This window comes from Pundamilia nyererei, unplaced genomic scaffold, assembly GCF_000239375.1.
Source record: "Pundamilia nyererei isolate P.nyererei 1_Seehausen unplaced genomic scaffold, PunNye1.0 scaffold00367, whole genome shotgun sequence".
NCBI classification, from domain to species: domain Eukaryota; kingdom Metazoa; phylum Chordata; class Actinopteri; order Cichliformes; family Cichlidae; genus Pundamilia; species Pundamilia nyererei.
Window position 1 is genome coordinate 59884 of NW_005187768.1, and position 23672 is coordinate 83555.

A 23672-nucleotide genomic window follows, 5' to 3' on the forward strand; every position below is an offset into this window, starting at 1 on the left:
CACTTCCCCCATTCATCATTTCTGGCTCAGCACTAATCTCCAGGGAGTGTTGCCGTGCTGCTGTAGCCCAGGGCCAGGCACCAGGCAGCGAGGACACGCCACTGACGGAGCATCGCTATCGCCAAATCACCTCCTGCCTTTCTCCTGCCATTACTTCCTCCACCACCCCCACCCCCAAAACCCTCCCCTGCCCTTCTTTCGTACTAACTAGAGGGCTGATGCCAGCTGACAAGCACCCTGATGTCTCCTGTAACAACACCCCGGCGCTGACTCAGTGCCCCGTGTCTGACAGCCTGGGTCTCAGCCAGACTGAAGCAGCATGTGGTTGCTCCCGGTGTGGTTGCTCCTGGCAGCTATAAACAAGGAGTCCCCTCCAAAATAAACAGCATCTCATGCAACAAGCAATGACCCTTCCTGGCTGCAACCTCCTCACCCTTAACAACTGGTATGAATGAGCGCCAGTTCATCCGCTGACTTTTACCCAGTTCATTGAAACATTTAGCATTCTGCTGTCATCACCGTTGCCACAAAAATCAAAGTGGGGAAGTCGGAAAGGACAAGTCTTTCGTCATGTCCTGTGCAAATGCCAAGGACTATTCCCCCAAGGCATGTGTTTGTGGAACCGTCCAAAGGACTTACAGCTACGCCGCCGTCATTTATAACTCCTACGATATAGGGGAGCAGCGATTTATGGAGGGTGGCTGCTCCTACATGAGATGACAAACAATGCTCTATGAATGGCTTTAAAAACGGCAATTAATGGGATATAATAAAATAGACTAGTTTATAGACAGCTGATGTGAGGCAAATAGAGCAGAGATGATGTTATGAATTGTACTTAATCCAAACTGCGCCCAAGGGAGAAAAGGAAATCTGAAATAAGCTTCATTCATTGCATTTTAAATCTAAGGAGGCAGTAAACTGTGTGACAGTGAAGCGGAGCAGCAGCGCTCACCTGGGCTGGGAGGCTGGATTTTGGGCTGGTTCTTTTTGGTGTCCGTGTTGAAGAAGTCTGGGGGAGGGTCCTCGCCGCGCTCCATTTTGCACTCAAAGGCGTACAAACACTGGATGTACTGTTTTTTGAGCGAGCTGGCTGCGCTGCTCGACGTGCCCACGTTCAGGTTGGTAGCCAGCTCCCTCCACTTCTTGTTCTTGTTCACCTGGTGGGCGAGAGAGGAAGGAGGTGGTTCAGAAAGCTGTATACGAATTTTTTTATTTATTTATTTTTTTAAATTACCGACGATCGTCCTTCTGATCTGAAGGATTCACATCAAATTCAGGTGGAAGTCCAGGTGTACCTGGGTGAGGCCGCCGATCTCTTTGACGGATATGTAGAGCCTGAAGAGATCGAGGGGCTTACGGCCCACAGCGGGAAGATTGTTCATGCCCATGGCTTTCTCCTCAGCAAAGGCCAAGTATCGATCCACCCAAATTTTCCTCTCTGGCTCCGGGCCAAGCTCGTACAGACGGGTTATTTTCTCATTGGTGATGGTGGAAGAGCTCGACTTCTGTTGGACGAGTGACGGAAGAAAATCGTAAGAACGAGAAAAAGGGAGGGCGGGGGAAAAAAGCTGGACTTTGAATGTGTACCTTCTTGGATTCTGGCTTGGGAGTCCCGTCCACTTTGTTGTTCATCTTCGGAGCAGGATTCATTTTGTCCATGGCAAACTCTGAACTTGGAGCCATTCCTGGGAGAACGGGGGCAATGACAGAAGGGTATAAAAATAAAACGATTACCAGTCTATAAAACTGTTTTATAGACACAACCCTCAGGCCTGCAGCTGTACTCCAATCACCTGATCAGGGCTATAGTTTCACTTGTACTCACCAGGGCTATTGTTGGCTATGTTTGCTCCTGCCATTGGATACGGCCCTGGCCCACCTTGGTTTATCATACTGTGCATGCTGTTCATGCCTGGGCCATACGGAGAGCCTGCTCCCATCATGCCCTGGGACATGTTAGGATAGCTGGGTGGCCTACAGAAAAGAATGCTTGATTAGAAGAAATGCTAAAAAACAACAACCACAAAGAAACAACAGGATGATTAAAAGTTGCCACCCCTGTAGCAGAAACTAGAAATACTGGTCAGTTAAACTACTTATTTCTATTTTTCTAATGTCAAACCGAGTTAACATGTTGTTTCTAAGACGGCAAGCAGCAACTTGCCACTGCTAGGGCACACAGTCCCACTCTTTGTGACAGGAAGTTGTAAACAAGCAAGCTGGGGAGGTAAGGTAGATGAAATCCCTGTGAGTCAGTGCAGTTCTGCAGAATTTTATTCCAGATAATGAATGGTACTATCTCGAGGCTGTGTCAGAGTGAAATTAGTGCTGTTTCTACAATGGTCACTTGAACCTGGCTCCAAAAGAAAGTCAGTCTCCACAGACTCAGATGTTTCAAAAAGCGTGTTCACAGCCTGATACAAAAAAATGTGGCTTTGGCTTCTATAAATATTTTCCTGTAGAACAAGTCCACAGTGACTGACTGTTGTTTTTAACTTAAACATTCAGAGACTTTTATGGCCGCTATGACTGACAGATGCGCTGACACAGGCGGCTGGAGGTGAGCTACGTCTCAGCGCTGCTAATTCGAGTCTCTGAACTGGACTTCCTCACGGTGTTTGTGCTGTTGCTCCCTTTTGGATAAATTTTAATGGAATTTTCTGACAAATAATATGGTTTGCTGTCAACTTAATCGTACTACCCAGCCCATCCAATATGTCTGTGCAGCAGTTTTTGGTGAATGCAATTCTAGCATTCTATTTTTCTACCTTAATTTGAGCAAAGAGTACAAAAATAAGAAGAAAAAAAACATTTCATAGACGCAACCTTAGGGCCTTGTCCAAATATGGTCATGTTTCCTTTTAAAAAACAAAACATAAGCATCAAAACGTTGAGTCCAGAAAGTATCCTTCTGATTATTGTGCTAATTTTAACTTTTTTCTCAGCGATTCTACAGTAGTTGACTAATCTAATTATTTTCACCTATTTAATCAACTAATAATTAGTCACAAGTAATCCCTGAAAGGATCCACTGCAAATACAGACTTTGCCTGACTGAATTATGTCTTTTCCTTCACAGAGTTCAGTTTCATTTGTAGGAAACATTAATTTAAGTCACAGGGTACCATTTGCCAAGCCCACAAGAGCTGCTCTGTAGGCTCAACAGGCATCCCTGCTTAGGAAGGATGTGATTCAGTGATTGCAGAGACCATCTCCTCTTCTGTGATAGATAAGCGTTTGGGCTACTGCCACCACTCAAGCACTAAAACATGTAACAGACTGGCTTGTGTGTGAGGCAAACCAAGGACACACACACACACACACACACACACACACACACACACACACACACACGAGAAAATCTCCTTAAAGCTATAAATTCAATGACCCTCAACAGTCACAGGCTCACACAGATGTCACTGATGCAGCCAGGAGCACCCACCTGTTGTGTATAGAGTTTGTTGGTCCGTGGTGCATGGAAGGACCACCATCCTTCCTCGTCATGACCGGAGGGGGACACATGCCGGACCCCACCTGAGGAGGCATGCCGCCCATATTGGAGGCCATGGCAGGACCGTAAGGCCGAGTGCCCATCTGCCCAGGACCTATCCTGCCCGGTGGCATGCTTCCATACGGAGCCCCGCTGCCCTGACCGGGAATGGGGTTCATGGAGCCACCCATGCCGGGGCCACTGGGGTAATTGGCGTTGGGCATCCCTGTGTAGCCGGGCTGCCTGGGATAACCTGAAAGTGTTACAGATCAACATTTAGAGTTTCATGCCCTCCTGCTGTGTTTCAGCCTAAAACAGATCTCATCTAGTCACTTCTCACTGACGGGATAAAGAGTTTCACCAGTCCGGCTCTAAATTTACCTCAGCTTGTCAGAACAAGCAGCCTGATGAAGCGGGCTTTATCTGGCTCCCGCCTTTCTCTGCTATGACTCATAGCAGAACTTCTTCAAAGCCCACAGAAACCATCTGAGACTTCAAAGTGCACTGATATAATTTCATGAATGTAAGAAGTGAGAGGAAACTTCAAAGCCTCTTAGAAAAAAAAATCTGGGCTATCTGTGAAACTGTGATGGTCACAGGACAACCACTGTAAACTCATTCATAATATTTTGAGTATTAAAAAAAGAAAAAAAGTCTGCTTGATATGACAGAGCGGAGACACTGCACTCTTATTTTTCCTGCTGTACAGAAGGCCCTCAAAGCAACACCACCCAACACTCACAGCCTCATGTCTCACCTGGCGGGCCGTACTGGCCCCCCTGAGGGACGTAGTTTCCCATGGTATTGTTCTGAGGATAAGGGCCCATCCCACCATGGATCTGGACTCCTGAAGACTGGCGTGGAGATAAGGCCGAGCCAGGCTGTCCAGGGGACCCGTAAGGAGGCATCTGAGGATTGCGCATGTACACTGGAGAAAAGACAGGGAACATTAAGCAACACTGTTAGTTTTTTTTACACACACATATCAAAGTTTGATTAATTCAGCAACCAATATTAAGTGGTAATAATTAGATGCCGATTGTATCTTATGTTAAACACTTAATGTTTAAAAAAAACAAAACAAGAAAATAAACAAAAAACAACAAAAACAAAACTCCACGCTACATCTGCTTTAGCATACATTTGCACAACATTATGGCTCAAGCTCTTCACTTCCTCACAAACACAACACAGTACAGTGTGTCTGCCTGCTCTCATTTGACCTGGCAAGTGGAGCACATTCTTATTTAGAAGCACAGCCTGGGGGAGTGCTTGCAGATGGGAGGAATGCATACAAGTGCAAACAATCACACCTAAAAGCTGCTGAGAATGGGGCGCACACACTGCTGGCCACTGAGCACACGAGGAAATACTCTTTAAAGGTTTCTGTTTGCAAACATTTCCAACACACTCACCTCTGTCCTGGCTCATGGATGAGTGCATGATGCTGTCTGACTGGACGCTGGGCGGCCGAGGAGGCATCTGATTACCTGCGGGACAGCGATGACATGGGTCTGAAATTACCGTGGGAACCGCGGAAATTTGTCTCCTTTATTTACAATCAGTTCTTGCTCTTAAACTTTGAAATACTGGCCATAAAATGAGTGTGACCCAGTCACATTCAAGCTAATAAACTGTGGCAAGTCTCTCCACAATGAGCAGAGGGTGGCACTGTAACCTCCGTCTCTCCGTCAGCGAATGGTTTACTAGCATCATGTTAGGAGAAACTTAAAGTTCCACATCTTGCAAATCGCTTCATAAATTACAAATGTGATCCGCATCGAGTTTTGAATTAAAACTCTAAATCTGTCTGTTTTTTATTACATATGTCAGACAGGATTTCTGCTGGATACGATGAATAGCTGACTACAAAGACATTGAAATTATTGTTGTTGGTTAGCCGTATCGAGCAGGTCCATTTTTACATTTAGCAGTCTTTGGCAAGTGAAAATAAATAACTGCTCAGTTGTTTCAGGACATCATATTTATGGTGATTTTCCTGTAAATATTCTGCATTTGTACTTTATCCTGTTCTCTACTGACACCCACATAATGCTATGTATTATTCTTCTAGAACAAACTTGGTTTTAATTTTCACATTTTTCCTTGCCATAAAATCCCCCTACGTAGTCTTTCGCAGCTGAATTTCAGATTTCAAAGACCATTTCAAAACGCGTGAACTTAAAGACCTGAAGACCTAAAACAACTGTATTAAAGCAGAGTAGAAACAGAATAATGTTTTAGCTGTGTGCTGCTGTAGGTCTGAAACAACAGTATTAACGGTATTGTGCGTTTACCTGGCACAGCAGCGGGGGACAGGGGGCCGGTGCGAGAAGGGGTGACGCTAGCTGGGGAACCCACAGGTGACGGCGAGGGTCCACGTATGCCCGGAAGGTGAGGCGAAGTGTGCGGGGAGAAGGGTGACTGGGCCGGGTTGCTCTGCTCGCCCTGGCTGCTGGACACGCCCGAGGTGCTGACACCCGGGCTCAAAGCGCCTTCTGTACCAGTCGGAAGGTCGTCGATGGAGCCGGATAAATCCTTGAAGGAGAAGAGCAACAGAACATGAGTCGACGATGACACTGCATTCGTTCGTTTACACTGTAACAAGTGGCTTAACAAATTTATTTTTACAATTCACATCACCAACTTGTTACTGATAACAAGTCAACACATTTCGCTCTCGCTTTTCCATAAAGTATCAGTTCCTACAGCTTGTGGAAGCATTTGCATCATTTTGTGAAGCGATGATGACTCAGCTGCTGATGAGTTCTCCTTAACATGAAGAACCACCAAGCAGATAAGCAGCTCCAGAACAGCGGCGAGGCCCACAGACGAGGAGAAAAGGGCCAGTGCTACAGTTCTCAAGCTGTAATGGCTAGCCGTTAGCTAAACGTGTAGCTATGAAGGGAAATTACCAAGCAATTAGCAATATCAACTCGATATGCAGTGAAGTGCAGTCAGTAGGTACACCGGGATAGATATCATATCTTTACAATTGCTGTAGTAAGGCATGCTAGTCTAATCAAAGATGAAATGTTCAGATATGGTTCTGGTAACAAATGAAGCAGAAATCCACCAGAGTTATGGAGTTATTCTCTTCTTTGTGATACAACCATGATCATGGCATCGGGGCTGCAGCAAAAAGACGCATTGTCCAACAAGTTGCCTTTAAAAGTAACTGATGAGCATATGGGCTGCAGATACAGAACAAGAAAACTGTTCAGGTTTCATCAGACAAAACAAAAAAAATCTCTGCCACTCATTGTGGAGGCTCAGCTTATGATGGGAAGAGAGAAATTAAGTGGAAGAACTGATACTTGATATCAAAGGTAAGGGTGTGTGTGTGCACTGGGATGTAAATGAGGCTCTAAAAATGTATAAAACCTAGAAAAAGAAAGCGGCTGCATTCTGGGAATCACATTTGGGAGAAATGAATAAGAAACGATGAATATATTCAGGCTTTTCTCCTCCTGACCTGCATGAGGAGGGTGAGACTGTTTTATTTTCAGTGTCATGTCAAAGTCAAGAGAAGTCAAATCAAGTGAGTGGAAATCCAAATGGGCACTGATGCATTACAGCAATCTTTGCCCTCACCGGGGTGTGTATGTTACTCTCTCATAGAAGGCTGCCAGCCCTATTACAGCTCAATAATACATTTGGGTACAATGACTTCTTTTCCCACCTTTTTAAAAATACTCCACACATCACTCCCATAATGCCGATAATGATCCGTGCTGGCAAGGAGAACTGAGTTTGACTTGCAAAGAGAAAGTGGGGGGAAAAAAAAAACAAAACATTTGAAGCGAGTCATCTCGGGAGGCAGTTGAAATAATTGGTGCTGGGCACGGGCTCTGGTGCCATGTGGTGTTGTTATTGAGCCTCGCTGGCTGCGACACAAAGACGGGCGGGCGGGCAGGAAGGTAGGAAGGCAGCCGGCAATGATTATGTTTGTGGGAAGGTGAATGTTTACACACTGGCCACTCACGTGGAGACCATGTGCTCACTCAGAAATGCAAGCTCATCTGCCAGTCACATCGGAGGAAGGGAAAAAAATGGGAGGGAGTGAGGAGGAGGAGGAGGAGGAGGGGGTGGGAGAGAAAAATAAAGCAGCACTCATTGGATTGTGGCCAACTATTCCCATAGAAATCTCACACTCGCAGGCTGGCTGCAGCCCCGAAGCCGGCGGTTTTGCACTTGAAACGGCGCCCGTTGCTATTTTTGGGATGTGACCTGATGGAGGAACCCCAGAGGGAGTGACAGGAGGACGACGCTGATTCAGAATCCACCCTTCCCTCCCCCTCCAATCCACCCTCACCCCGTTCCTTCGGCCCTCCCTCCCTCCGGCTCTTCCTCTCCTGCTCCGGCGACTGCACAAACCCAGGCCTCTCTGACCCACACTGGAAATACGGCACCAACAAAACCACGTGAAACGCAGCAGGAAGGGAGTATCGCACTCCAAAGTGTTTCCCTGGCTGACGCCCAATTAATGTTCTCAAATGCAAAAGTGGGTTAGAGGCACATCATTAGGACTTCGTGCTTTGGAATCAAGAACAGGGAACCGAACAGCGTGACATTCTTTGCTCAAACAACCATAGCAGGAACCCTTTTTCCAGCAGCCAGCATCGTCAGCTGACCTACACCCACCCCCTCCTTCTCCTGTTCCCAACCAAGAGATCACAAGACTGGTCATCTGACAGAGGGCTCCATCTGAAGGGCTCCGACTGGCCAGATGCCACGATGACCACCTCTGTAGTTGGTACTCACAGAGACTCAGAAGCTGCTGCTCAGAGTCAAATCTCAGCCACAAAACAAGTTCTAAACCACGGCTTCCTCAACACAAACCAAAGAGGAAAGGATTCAGTTAGTGGGTTCAGCTGAGGAGACACACCTCAGCAGGAGGATGCACACTCAAGACGAACAAACTGTCATCATGAGACAGAAAAAAGGATTTAACACATGATCGTGGATGTGGGGTACTTCTAGAGATCCATGGGGGTGTAAAAGCAGAACAAGATCAATCGAGTATATCAGTCGTCATTCTTGGTAGTACCGCCTCACAGTGGCTTTTAAACCATATTAAGATTTGGGGATTGAGGTAAACTGTCTGATTATTATAGTTTGTGTTGTGTAGTTTGTGTAGTGGAGTTTCTGCCTTTTTTTATTAAGCCTATTTTCAGTTGACAGATTTACTTTTAATCAAAGGTTGGCAGTGATGTAACTCCAAACTAGTTACGCATGAAACACACATTTATGTTGTCGTCTTGGAGCCTAGAGGTTGATGACCACCAGCTACACACAGAGACAAGAATCATGCCATTAAAGCAACTATCGCTTTACACCAATCAAGATTAGATGGGTTAGGATGGCGGGTTAAAGGTACGACCACCATATTATCACGCAATACCAGGATTTCAACGATCTTTGGCTGTGTTTGGGTTCCAACGACCATTTCCAAACAGCACTGATTAAAGCTCAAGAGAATCATTTTAAATAACCACGTTTGCATTGTTCTGGTGCTAAAATTGAACTCCTAACTCTGAGACGGACTGTTAGCGGTCGTCATTCCTGCCACACTTTAAAGTCCACCGTGTGGCATGCATGGCTAATTGGTACACTGAAGTGTGCATCATGTGTCCAGCAAAAAGCTGGGATTGAGTTAGCTGGAATAAAGTTGTGAGAGCAGTCTTCCATTTTTATTTTCCTCCAGATTACAGAATATCTGTAAGAAACAAAAAGAAGCTGGTTGGTGCTAACAGGTCCAGACTGGGACCAGAATAAATCAGCAGGACTTTAAAGTGACATAACATCTGAGAAAAACAGGAAAGTAAACAAAAAAAAACAAACAAATGTGTTTTTGTGACAACGCTGCATGGTACAGCATGAAAACCGCAAAATTTAAAATATCCCTTAATGGCCCGATAACGCCGGCAAAAGCTCCGTTTGTGCAGCCTGTGTGCACTGCTACAGTGGCACGTATGCAGCGTACAGACTGAGCTCTTTAACATTCTGTAAATATCTGACAGCTCTGAATCCTCAGCTTGGATAGGCAGAAGAATTGTACACACACACACACACACACACACGCTCCTACCTACTCCCACTCTGCAGTCATTGATTTTTCCCAGCTCAATACTGCACAGCACCAGCCTGTTCTGCTGACTGCACAAGCCGGACAGCGAGGAGAGGACGGAGGGGGAGGGGTGGTGGATGCTGGTGATACTGATGCTGCTGAGGCTCTGCTATTCAACACGCTCATTATTTAAGGCAAATGATGAAGAGGAGGAGAGAGGACATAGATCAGGCATGAGGAGGAGTTGAGAGGTGGCGTGGTTAAGTTGGAGTAGCGTGTGAGCACAGGTGGGGTGTGTGACTCTGTGTGTGTGGAGGGGGGGGAGCTTGAAGGAAGGTCACAGCAGCATTATCAATGGCAAATATGACAACTGACAATATGAAAATACAGAAACGAGCCATTTCTCTATGTGCAGGGGGAGAAAGGGGAGGACCGGCGAGCCGTGTTGCAGAGAGAGCAGCAGAGAAGCTGCAGCTCTTTCTGTAGAAAGCCTCTCTGTGGCAGCCATTTTGTGCTTTTTCCCAGCACTGCCTAACATGGAACTTCAGAGCTGAGAAGTGCAGAACAGACTTCGGGAGCTTTCAAAGGCTAAAAAGCAGCGTTTCGAACGATGAATTCGTTTCAAATTCATTTTAAAAACGATACAAACTTTCCAGAATTTTATTCTTCTTCGTCTCCTTCTTCTAACGCACTTCTTGTTCACAAATGCTGAAAATCTTTGCTGCTCCCACAATTCTTACATTCTCCACATCTCTCTCGCCCGTGCTGTCTCTGAGTCATCTGCTCTGCTCTCTGCCGTCCTAATGTATTCCATTTGCAGATTACTTCACTGAATCAATCAAGCTCGACCAGAGCCATTAGTCTGCCAAGCCAGCCTTTTTTCTCCCTCTTTTTTTTCTTTGGTAGGTTATGAGAAGCAGAAAGTGGAAGAAGCAGCGTAGTGGCTCGGAGTTAATGACACGTATCTGGAACATGTAACCCTGGTCAGTGGTGTAACTAGATCTGGTGGTGGTGGTGAGGAGGAAGAGGAGGAAGAAGAGAAGGGAGGGGGGGTGCCAAAGTTCATCTTTGAGTCACACACTTGCCCTGACCCGCTTCATTCTGTCATCCTCAGACCTCAGAGTCTCACCCACTGCCTGGGCTGGCAAGCTTCCTCGTTCTCAGGCCTCCAGATGCTGAACACAATATATACAGCAAGAACAAAACAAAACAAACCCAGCTCGCTCAGAGTCGACACATCCGCTGTGGCAAAGTGAAGAGAGTAAGAAGAAAGGGATGGAAGAGGAAGAGGGGGAAGCTGGCTGCATGTCAAGGGCTGCCATGGTTACTGTGATCCACGTGGTTGACACGTTAGAGCCGACACAGTCCCTCCCCCCTGTTGCTGCCATTCCTAGGTCTGCATGTCTGTCGACGGCCTCCCTGCGTGCCTGGCAGGGTCACGGTGCAGTCAGCTACTACAAAAGAAGAAGCCCGTCATTGTTACAGGAAACGCAGACGCACCAAAGCCCTGTTCACCCCCCCCACACCCACACACCCCAATATCCCTCCAGCTCCTTTAATTACATTTGTTGGGGAGGCCTGCGAGACAACACGGAAGCACAAAGCGGACAGGGCACGCTCAAACTTTTTGTCTTTTTTTTGCCATCTCATTCTGGAGATGTTTATGTTTATATGCCAACGACCTCGTCAGCAGAGCACTCCAGCGCTGCGCATTTACCACTTGTTCAGGACAAAGTAGGCTTTTGATATCAGAATGGGGTCATGGGAAAAGTCATCGCTTCCCTTTCAAGCTTAAGATCAAGTGAATTTTTTTTCCTCAGCGCAGTTTCTCTTCTCTTTCTCTCAGCTCAGAATCTGAATGTGCTGACTTGACTTACTGAGCCCAAAAGCACATTATCTCTCGCCTATGATCAGAGCGCTTGTCTTCATCATTCACCAATGACACACAGTCCTTAGACAAAGTACAATTTAAAATATTTGTTCTGTCAAACCACCAGTCAATGCTACATTACCATGAAATGCCAGCGGGTTGCTGAAAAGAAGACAGACGTGTGGGCGTTGCCGACATGTCAGCCGCCACCCCAGAGCCTCCACCTGTATCTGGGGACTGTGTCCACATACCAAGGGCTGATGGGAAGTCAACCAAAGACCTGGGGAGAGGCTGCTCCAGCCCCAGCTCAAGATTTGCAGGGCTGAGCTCAACCATAAGGGGGCACTCCCATCCCACTATGAGGGAAGAACTGGAGAAAGGAGGAGAAGCAAGGCAGGCCCCTGCCTCAAACAGCAGCAGCAGCAGCAGCCATTACAGGGTTTCACACACACACACACACACAGCACAGACAGACGAGAAACTCCAGGCACAGCCAAAGCACCCTATAGGTGCGCCATGCACCCTTACCATATATATATGCCACCGAGCAGATGACTCGAACCCCAGTTAGTGTTTGAAATTAACAAATCGCATTTGTGCAATTTCATCTCCCCAAGGTAAATAACAAAGGTGGATAGTGACAACAACAGCAGGGTGTCACAACGCTCACAGCACCCTGCTGGGGACAGATATCTCAGACACAATGTCTACTACCTCCACAGATGAGCAAGCTCAAACTCCCGAGAGATCAACATTACACTGCTACTTTATCAGCAGCGTGGGTAGGATAATAACATGGAACAGAAAGTAGAAGATGAAAGAGTGAACCAGCAAAAACAAAAAAAAGGGAGGATGCCACGATATACGAAAATCGAATCCTTCTGACACTGATCGGTGCTGTTCAGCTTTTACTTTGCTGTGTGATACAGGCTTGCAGTCAAAAAAAAATATCTAGGCCAACTATGAATCTTAATCAATAAGTAGGGAGGTCTTTTTTAAACGCTCCACATTTGCCTAATTGAGCTTCACTGTGGGGGTAACAGGAAAAAAAGGAGGTGTGCAATGCACACAAACACTGCAGCAGCCTGTGTGGAGCTACCACAGAGTAGATGAAGGGAGGCGGTGGAGAGGAGGAGGAGGAGGAGGGAGGGAGGGGGTGGTTGGAGGGGTCTGATTGCTGTGAATAATGGGGAGATGGTGTGTGCGTGGGGGGCCTTTTGTGGAGATCACAATAGTAGCAGGGAGTCCCAGGGCAGCGCACAGATGCCCGAGTGAGGCAGGCAGCTGCCCAGCCCGAGGTGAGGGGTGATGGGATGCGCAGGGCTGAGGGGGCTGGAGGGGCCTCGGGGTGAGGTGGGGGAGCTAGAAGGGTGGGGAAGCTCCAGACCTCTACAGCCAGTCTGCCTGCTTTCCAGACCAGCAACGCCCCTCCCTCTTACTGTCACACAGTGTGTCTAGAGGGCGCTACTAAAGCAACGGACACCAGCAGTGAATTAACTGGGGATAGGAGGAAAAAAATCATATGTAAAATGAAAAGGGATATTTCGCAGAGCGAGAGTTAAATTCATTGTCAGCCTCTTTTCATCAGTCCGTGCTCAGCAGCTTGTTCCAGCGAGCGCCAGAGAAAGCCAGGGACATACAGTGCTGCAGTCAGCCACAGTCTTTGTGCTGCAAAACTAGCTCAGCCCAGCAAAAATGGAGGCAGAGGGGAGGGGCATGGGAGAGTGTGCACGCGAGTGTGAGAGTGAGTGAGTGTGCAGAGAGCGCAGAAGGGAGAGTGCTTGATGCACTCTGTGTGTGCGTGTGTGTGTGTCAGGGCTTTTTTGTTAAGTTTTTGGGGTGTTTTTTTTTCCAGGTGGAGAAACAATTCAGTGAAGTAAATGCAAAATAAGACACTTTGTCAACAGACTGAATTTCCTCAAATACATTCATTAAAAATCATCTAAAGAAAAGAAGGAGAAAGAAACAGACGAGCTGGGAGAATGGGGGGAGGCACCCTGGAATCTGAATAAGACATGTCCACACAGGAAGCAAGGCCCCCAGAATAGCAACAGGAAACTGGCCCAGGACTCTGAATACTGTCAGAACCTCGCAAAACAAGGCTGCGCTGCACAGCGTTATGAAAGCTGATTTACTGAGAGAAGAGAGCGAACGAGGAAGGAAAGAGAGGGGGAGGAGGGCGCAGGCGAGGGAAAGAGAAAACGAGAATTTAGACAGAAAGAGGAACGAGTCAGAGAGAGAGGGGGGAGAAATATATTCATATAGAAATATATTTCAAACAGAAATAAAGAAATGCTGCACAAAAACAGAGTGTAATAATGAAAAAGGCGCTGAGGGGGTTGGGCTGGGTAGGAGAAAAAAGAGAGAGAGAGAGACAGAGAGAAAAAAAAAAGTGGGCCGGCCTTGTCAGGCTGATTGCTCCAGAGCTATGTCGCAAAAACAAGCTTAGCTGCCGCATGAGAGCAGAGCTGGGTTGGGCTGAGGAGGGAATGGGGATTGGAGGCAGAAGGAAGGGAGGGGAAGGGAAGGGAGGGGAGGGGAGGGGGGGACTCGGAGTTGATCAGCAAGGCTGGAAGATCCCTCGGTTCCAGATCAGAAGGCTTGGCACATAACATTAAAGGTCATTGGGGGGGGGACTGTTGTTGGTGTGGGTGGTCCCTGAGCTCTGGATAAGAGTGGATTCACGCAAAGGCGGGACTCAAGATAAGCAGTGATACGTTTAAAGGTGGGGAAAACTAGGATCTTCAGTGGATGGCTGTCCAACCAAAACAACGAAAAACAGGAACTTGAGAACACAAATAGCAGAAATGCATCAATGACTTCACACATAAGGCTCAAGAATCTGCATAATTAGGGAAATACATTCTCCTAACGGTAAAGACTCTTATTGTGAGAAGAGAAACCAGAGGACCAGGACAGAGGAGAGAAAAAACAAACTCGAGTGCAAGTGTATGACCAACATGTGACCTTCCTCTTAAGTCTAAAGCACATTCAGACACATCAGAAAAGAGGAGCACCACAAGCAGTGGGCGGTCCTGAGTGGGATTAGCCCCACAGTGGAGAAAGGGTGTACAAAAGACTTGGGAAAGGACAAGAAGGGGATTTTAAAGAAAAAGAAGGGGAAAAAAGACTAGAAGAGAGGTGGGTGGGAGTGACGGGGCTTGATGGTGACCTGCTAGTTATTCCCCTTTCCACGGTTTGACACAGAGAGGAAGTGTCACATCTAAGGAGTATGAAAGACGCCTGCTTTACTTCTGCTGGGCCCTCGATGAACGAGTTCCCGAGTATTCACGTCTGCAGGGCTACTACTACAACACACACAGACACCCCAAAAATCTGACCAGCATCACACGTCAACATTAAAGGTGTGTCCCAGACGTGTGACATTAGCACAGACATCAAACTCGTTGAGGAGCTGCCAGAGGGGAAATTAAATAGCTCCTCAAGAAAAGCTAAGTCATTCATGTGTTTTAAAAAAAAAAAATGGCAGAGTCCCCCCTTTAATCATGAACTATGGTTATTCATTACAAACAGAGTCAATAATGTGAAGTATTTGATCGAAAAAAAGAACACAAACCCTTTTTTTCCTCACCTACTTCTTATCTCTTAATTCATTTCCTTTCCCTGAAATGCCACAAGTGTTATAAGGCCAGATGTATATTCGAAGACCACAAAGACTACTACTTTGCTGCTGTATTTCACCCCCCCCAAGACAAGCTTCAGTTAGATAACCAAACGGTAAAAACATAAAAAAGGATTCCTCAGAACTGATCAAATGAACAGTGAGGTAAATACTCAACAGTTAAACTGTGCATGTGTCTCCCGGAGCCAGAGTGAAAACAAACCAGGAACCAGTTGAACCTGCTCAGCTAGTTCCACTCTGACCGCACATGTGTGTGTGTGTCTCTCTATGTTTTAATCTCTCTCTCTTCCACTTCTTATCCGCAGCCCTGTTCTCAAACCGACTGTTGCTCTCCTACCTGCGCCTTCCAGCAGGCACTGAGCCTTCTGTACACCTTTATTCCCACCTCAGCAGCGGCCTAACAGACGCTGGGTTTTTAAGCACCTGCCTCAAACAGACCCATCTGTGCTCTCGATGAGGTGATGTCTGGCTGGCTCTGCACGAATGCTACTAAAGTAGCTAAATGGCATTTACCCCTCAGTCGCTGTTGGATCGGGATTCAAACAAGATCTCAGGCAGATTAAAAGAAATGAGTCTATACAAATTACTGCAGGTTCTTACAAAATAAACACACTTTTTTTCCCCCTTCAAAATAAACCTGTACCTTTCTTTCTGACAGATGCACTTAAATACGCTCCTTTGCTTGGCGTAAGGCTAATTAGTTATTTAAGATTAGATTAGCAAACGCTTCCTAAACGAGAGAAGTACAAACACAATTTAGTACCAGTTACTTATTTTGAGACAAGAACAGGAATATTTGTATCTATTACACTCATCAATCCACTAATAAGTGTAAAATAAAAATAATCATACCACATAAAACCTCCACATTTATTGGGCTAGAATACAAGGAAGAATTTGTGTGTGGACAACACACACACAAAAAAACATTTCTATACATTTGATTTAAACAACCTTGGTTTCATATGTGGTCAAACCAACACATATGAACCCCAACAAGTCTGACCAAGACCCCTTAAATCATCTTTTCTTTTTATGACTGCAGCTGTAAATCTTTCTCTCGGTTATTTGGGGGAACTGCATGTTAAAATAGAAAAATTCAACAATAATCAGATCAGATATTACACATATTACTTCCAAACCTGGCTTGCTTCCTAACAATGTCAAAGTGAGCACATGTAATAGGTACCCATCCAGGCCAATTCCCACCTAAACCAAACAGAGGTTTTCCAGTGGTGACAACAAATCCGAGGTTGACTGTCTCCTGGTGTGTTCAACACGGGACAAAGGGCAACTTCACATTCAAGCCCGAAAACGGCTCAAGTTAGCGAGTTACTATAACTACATTCATTCTTTTTGATATTTGTATTCCTTGGTCACAAATGTTATTATCATTTCATTTTTTTTATACAAGTATGCATCTTGTTTTCTTTACTGCAGTGACCTCACGTTTGAAATGATTTTATTACGGCAGAGCAGTTAGACTTTGGTTTTTGGGCTCCGACCTCACAGGTCCCCAGAAATCATGCACAAAAACTGGAGTGATAATTTTTAGAGCCTGTCGGTGGACGTTGAGGTGTTAGAAGGGATGGATAGTGATGCAGGGCAGCGACATAACAATTAAACAGACCGCCAATTTGTGCTGTGTTTGTTATATGGTATAAGTAGAGAGTGCCATGTTATGTGTGTGACACAGCATAGCTCGAGCTGCCTACCTCAACTAGCTAGTAGTAAGGACTAGGGGTGGGCGATATAAACGATATAAATTTGGCCAACGATAGAGATTTTGACTATATCGCTCTATCGCGATAGCGCATGTTGATGATGTCATCAAGCTGCGCCTGTTTTGGTCGAAAGCATCGCAGCGGCTACAACCATTATCATCTGCAAATTATGGCGGGCGACAGTCATAGCAAAGAGATGAAGCACTTTTGAAATATGGGGAAAGCCAAAAACTGCGCTTCCTCCACTTCCATAACATTGATTCATTAATGTTGAATTCTCTCGCAGCTGCTCTAGTCCCATGTTGTTGCAGTATATTAATAACTAACCTTGTATTGTGCACGAATAATCTCAGTTGTTCTCCTGACTGAAGTTTGGCCCGTGTATAGCATCCTGCTATACGATTGCATTTGTCCCTGACCACCAGAATCCCTCACGTTAACTTTTATCGAGTGGAAAAAAAGTTGGCGTTCATCCTCCAGCGTCACTGTCAGAACTTGGTATGAAATGTTTAGGTGTAAACTAGCGAGCTAATTTCCTGTTAACTTCTAACTCCGTTAAATTAAATAAATTCTGTTTTCATGGATGTATGGATGTAAAACTTAATTGTTACACCCGATAAAGCAGCAACGCTGATGATTTAATTAAAGATGAAAGAATTTAGACCGTTTTTAACTCTTAGTGTTCGTTTGACTTTGGGACCTGAAGGGATGGAGTTTTGGACCCAGATTACTCCGCGAAGCTCCTCACTACGGCAGCCGTAATGCTCTGACAATCCATCAAGCAGTGCAGCTTACCAAAGTTGTACTAAAACATTTTTTAACAGATTTCTGCACGCCAAAATCAGTTCGAAGTCAGTAACCACAACCAGAATTCATACATAAGCCACACTCTCGATTTTTGAGAAAATTAAAGGATTCTAAGTGTGCTTTATAGTGTGGAAAATATGTTATACAGAAGAAAAGAATATATCGCGATATATATCGTTACCGTACATGCTTCAAATTATATGCGATATGAATTTTAGCCCATATCGTCCAGCCCTAGTAAGGACCACTGTCTGTATAAGCAGGTGTCCTGTTAACAACAGCAGAATTGTGATGCAGGCTGTAATGAATGTGTGGCTCTTTTTTTAACAACACATCCATTTATTTTGATTTCGGGGGAAAGGACCGGGCTAAGTACTATTTTTTTTCTTACTGAGAGCAGTCTTTACACATATTTCAGTTCTATCGCACAAAGCATTGGACTTTTTACACCACTCTTTATTGTAGAGTTTCATTGTCACAAATCCTTTTCTCAGCATTTCTGACTTGTTGGTGATATTTTCTGCCGCTTTTATAGTTTGGCAGAGGTTACAGAATAACTTCAGCACCTTGTACAACAGGTATCATCGATGCACATCTACTTCTAACACCTGCAGGTGTCACCCCAGCTGCTCGGACTCAGGCTGGCAGGGTTATACTCTGAGTTAGCATGGTCTCATCTGCACACACTTTGGTGCCGCAGGGATGAGGAGGAAAAAGAACGGGAGGAGGAGATCTGTTTACCACTGCCATAACCAGATTAATGGCTCTGTCGGCCAATCAGACAACACTGATGGGGAATCCCTGAGAAGATAGAAAGTAAAAATAATAATAATAAAGAAATAAATAAAAATAGCCCTGGCCTAGCCTTCCTGACCAATGGCCAGGTCCACAGAGAGGTGTATAAATAAATAAGGGAAATAAATAAAAGAGGAGGGAAACACATCCTGAGGGCATCCCCTACTGGCGTAGACAGCGCTGCCTCTCATCCCTCCCTCTTTCAGCATCTTCCACTCCAACCAATCACTCACACTATTTGAAGTTATTTGCTTGCACTCCCTCAGTCCCACACATCTCCCCCCCTCCCACCCCTCCAAACTCTGCTCCCTCACTTTCATTCTTTCTTATTAATGATCTCATTTCTCACTCTCCTTCCCTGAGGCCCAGAATGAGGTTAGATCTGCAGTCTGACCTATAAACACTGCCATGGAAACTGCAACGTGTTACAGCGAGACACCTCTTTAACACGGAGCATGGGGTGGAGGGCTGGTGGAGGGTGAGTGTGTGTGTGTGGGGTTGGGGGGTTCTCTCACCTTTATCTTAGCCAGAGGGCTATCAGATGCGAGATTTGCTTCACTTTCAACAATCCTTATCCAGGCAGAACTATTTTTCCCCACTTTCTGATTTCTTTGCTCTTTAAGAGCAAATGGAAACCGTGACTTTGCTTGCTCGTGCCATCAGCTTCTTGTGGGAAGGGTTGGGGTCTAAATTAACATTATAGCGCTCTTTACCTCTCCTTCAAAAATTCTTGTGCTGTTGTCACTGATATCCAGATACTACTGAATTCAACTTTATTTCTACAGCGCCAAATCACAACAACAATCGCCTCAAAACACTTTATATTGTAGAGTAAAACCTAGAATAACAGAGAGAAACCCCCAACAATCAGATAACCGCCTATGAGCAAGCACTTGGCGACAGTGGGAAGGAAAATCTTCCTTTTAAGAGGAAGAAACCTCTGGCAGAACCAGGCTCCAGGAGAGGGACAACGATCTGCCACGACATGTTGGGGGAAGTTAGGTAGAGGGTGGGAGATACTTGGTTTCAAATATTCCATCTAGGAGGGAGAAATTTCTCAAGATACTGTGAATTTAGCAACAAAGCTATTACTCCACTAACATCTGCAGAACAAAATATTGGGCCTTTTTCTACTAAAGCACATGATACCCACAGAGTTGTGATCATGTATAACATTTCCATCACATTGCTCTGAATAGATTGACTACCAAACCATTGGATTCACAAGCACAATCGATTGCACGGTGGAATCCAAAAGCCAACATTTACTCCACATTTGCATGTTTGCTTCACTCTGAGTGACACTATACAAATTCACCTATGAAGTAACTCAAACTGAATCACAGAGCAAAGCCTAGTAAACATCAACTGTTTTGAGAAATAAGTTCAATTTTAGTCTGAGTTTCAAGCAGGAGAAATGGGTACAGAGTAAGAAACACCAGGATGGGATTTGCTTAAATCTCATTTAAGGGGTGAACCCATGGTCGAGGGGTTTTAGGCGCTTACCAAATCGGCTAAAGCAGCCTAGTTCCCGGATCAACACCCAGCCAGAACTTTGCTGCATGTCATTCCCCTGTTCTATCCCCACATTTCCTGTCAATCTCCACTCCACTCTATCGAAATAATAAAGGAAAAATATTATAACATGTTCACAGAGGCAGCCATAATGACATTTAGAGCTGGGTGATTTTCCTCTACCACATATGGCTATAGATTCTGAATTCAATCAAGTCTGACTAACATCACTAATTATATCAGTGCTGTCCTACAGGTTGGGCTGACTATGCGGTTACGATTACAAATGGTTTATAAATGTTAGTTTAAATGTTGCTTCTGTGGGATATTCATCAAGGGCGTCTGTGAATGTGGTCTGTGGAATTCTGGCGATGAAACCTGCTACAAAATTCAGAAGTTAAAAGCGAAGACAGAAGCCTCACCGGCAGACTGGATGGCCGCGCCTGCATGCTGTCTTCTTGACTGCTCTTGTTCGGCTGGTTAGATGGAGGAGCGCTGGACTGTGAGCTGAAGGAATCCTGGGAGAGTTCCTGATTGGAAGAACGAAGACAAGAGACAAAACGGACACAATGTAAAAAAAATAAAAATAAAATCTCAGAGTCGAGCATTTATTACTGCTTGTTCCCTTTTTGCAGTGCACAGCTAATATAACCACTGTCACACTGATACAAATAACAGATCTCCACTGGGCTGGATAAATGTAGAGAGCCGTGACCGACTGTGATTTGAATATTTACTGTACGTCATGTTTGTGTTGCCACAGGGCTCACATGGCATGGGGAAAACTCACTGCTTATTCTACAGCTTGTGCTTCAACTTATCATATTTTTTCATTTATTTTTTACAAGAAACTACTAAAAACTGCCCCGTTCTGTCAACGGTCTTGTGTGCGGTCCATTTCCTGTTGTTCATACTATCCATTTAACAGACAGGAGCCTGTTTAATTAACTAAGTAATTAAAGCTTAATTACCAACAAAGCAGCTCTGAGTGGGCCACACCAAAGGTTTATTCAAAAGCTCTCATGGCTGTTTCCCTGTTTAACCCTTGTAGAGCAGCATCTCACTTCTCCCATGTGTTTTTGCTATGGAAAGCTGAGCGTGCAATGTTCTTTTCAACCGACTATTGAAAGTTATCAAGTGAAGGCATTTCCTGGGAAGCAGGCAGTTTGCAGTGCCACTGTTAGATCGGCACGGACATCATTACAGCACTGATTAAGTACAGTAAAGTCAAGAGCATGTGTCAGCGCAGGAATCTCCTGCTAATGGAAACACAGTTGCCCCTGACACAGCACATCACATCAAATTACAGCTAAAGTGTTCTAATAGAGTTTTGTGTAAGGATTACCTGTGGAGGAGGTGGGAACCTCTGATAAGGTGACTGCTGCTGCTGCTGTTGTTGTTGTGGTGGTTGCTGCTGCTGCTGCTGCTGTTGTTGTTGTTGCTGCTGCTGTTGCAGCGGGGGAGTCTGAGAATATGGTGATGGCTGGCCCTGCTGGCCATGACCTGGAGGCTGTTGGGCTTGAGGAGGTGGACCTCCTGGTTGTTGTTGTTGTTGTTGTTGCTGCTGCTGCTGCTGCTGTTGTTGTTGTTGTTGTGGTGGTGGTTGTTGTTGTTGTTGTGGGGGCCCTTGTTGTTGTGGGGTTTGCTGCTGTGGTGGCTGCCCTGGACCAGAGGGTTGCGGGTACCCAGGCTGGCCCTGAGAGCCCTGCTGACTTTGCGGACCAGGTCCCTGCTGCTGCTGCTGCTGCTGTTGTTGACTCTGCTGTTGCTGGGGAGATACATAGGGTGGCTGTCCTGGCTGAGACTGCTGGGGCTGGCTATACGGAGGTTGACTCTGAGGAGGGCCGTGGGGACCTTGAGATTGTTGGTATGGGGGTCCTGGCTGCCCGTGTTGGCCTGGAGTCTGTGAAGGATGGCCCTGTTGGGGGTATGAAGGTCCAGAGGTTCCCTGGGGTTGGCCAGAGTATGGAGGTTGCTGCTGTCCAGGGTGAGGCGCAGGGCCATGCTGACCATAGTAGCCCTGACTTTGCTGTCCATAGCCTCCTGGGCCCTGTTGTCCATATGCTGACATCTAGAAAATAGGATATCAGTTATCAACAGTAGTTTATCTTCAAAGGGGAAGACTAGCGATGCTTGATCTGAAAGTGCGAGCAGACACAACCAGGCACAGTTTTACTATCCGGAGCCCCTCTGTGGAATATCAGTCACTACCTGAATACAGCATGTGTACTGATGGGATCTGCAGAAATATATAAAAATAACTCAATATTCAAAGTCACCTCTTTAGTTTTCATTTTTTACCATTCATTTTCCACAGAGTAATCAGAGCATCTCTTCATCTTCCTCACAGATTAAACAGAAAAGACAAACTGCCCCCCCACCCCTCAGTTTGAGTGGTGTGTTCCTCACTATAAACTGATCAGTCAAAGCACATAAGAAAAAGCATCCAAGTGTCGGAATTCAGCCGTGTATTGCTTTAAATTACTGGCATGAAAATAAAAATTGAGTTTTGACTTCATCTCCTTGAACTTCAATATGAGCCTTTTCATATTCTGCCCGAACCTGCTCGCGGAATGCCTTTCAATACCAGTGTTTTTGTTTCATTACCCTCAAGGAACATGGAAGGAGAAAGCGCTGACCTTGTGAGGAAACACTGTAATAAGAAAAGAAGAAGGGGGGGGAGCCATGTGTGGGGTTTTTTCTTCTTCGCAAGGGGACTGAAGGGGGGTGAGGGGGTTCTCAGCTACTCGAGAACTATAAGAAAATACAAGATAGTAAAGAATGGCCTCACATTTAAAACAACATGAAGTGGCTGTATTGTATCTGTCTGACAAAGGCGGGGAAGCCGTTTTCTTCTCTGCAGGGCACTTATCGAGTCCACGGTCAAACACCAGGCAGGCCAGTATGAGATAATCACACCACACAATGGGCACAAGACCACAGGCAGCGGACGCACAAGAAAAAGGCTTCACTCTACGGGATTCCCTGCATGCATTTCTCTGTTAAGATGAACTGCCTGGCTGAGAGAGTTCAAGAAGGGGCTTATTCCTAGCTATGAGTAAGTAGCTATAGCAAACTGGATGTTTGCCGTTTTCAATTGGACAACGCTGTCAGAAGGTGCGGCCCACTGTGCCTGTCGACACAGCTTGGATTTCCCCCCCATCTTTGGCTTTCAAGCATGAAAATAAATCAGACAGTGGGAAACTGATGGGCTGCTCTCTTTTGTGTCTATCCCTGTAAAGAGTTTTTTTCACCCCTCCTCTTTCTTCAGAGCCTTTTGGGATTCAAGTGAAAAAGATACAGAAACACAGTTTGGTTGGACTCTTTAGAGGAGGTTCGTGGATGTAGTTGAGGAAGGCGCGCAAAGGGTTGGTGTGACAGAAGAGGCAGAATTTTGGTTGGGGCTTTCATTCACCCTAATAACTTATTATTTAAAGTCCTGTTTAAGTATGCAAGGTAAGAGACACTCAAGGTGACAATGCTGATATTTCTTTGATGTCTAGCAGAGCAGGTGAACGTTATTTGGTTATATGTTAATGCACTTTATCCTCTCTAGTTTACAAGATATATCTAGTTAAAAAAAAAAAAAACAGACACAGGGCCACACTGTAAGTCTTTCAGATCTTTAGCTTTTTGTTTAATTACAATTGTTATGCTAAGCTAACTGTCAGAAATGACATCGACGGTAATCCACACACACACACACACACACACACACACACACACACACACACACACACACACACACACACACA

General features: G+C 45.5%; 1 protein-coding gene across 1 annotated transcript in view; it reads right to left on the reverse strand.

The window, feature by feature from the left end:
• Positions 1–23672, reverse strand: part of arid1ab (AT-rich interactive domain 1Ab) — a 53862-nt gene that overhangs the window by 5852 nt on the left and 24338 nt on the right. Inside the window, exons 3-12 of the mRNA XM_013915807.1 lie at positions 21263–21988; positions 20340–20447; positions 5791–6031; positions 4909–4983; positions 4251–4421; positions 3446–3746; positions 1829–1977; positions 1591–1688; positions 1299–1508; positions 956–1160 (exon numbers count right to left, since the gene is read on the reverse strand). Coding sequence (XP_013771261.1) covers positions 956–1160; positions 1299–1508; positions 1591–1688; positions 1829–1977; positions 3446–3746; positions 4251–4421; positions 4909–4983; positions 5791–6031; positions 20340–20447; positions 21263–21988 — 2284 coding nt within the window. The remainder of the gene's footprint in view (positions 1–955; positions 1161–1298; positions 1509–1590; positions 1689–1828; positions 1978–3445; positions 3747–4250; positions 4422–4908; positions 4984–5790; positions 6032–20339; positions 20448–21262; positions 21989–23672) is intronic.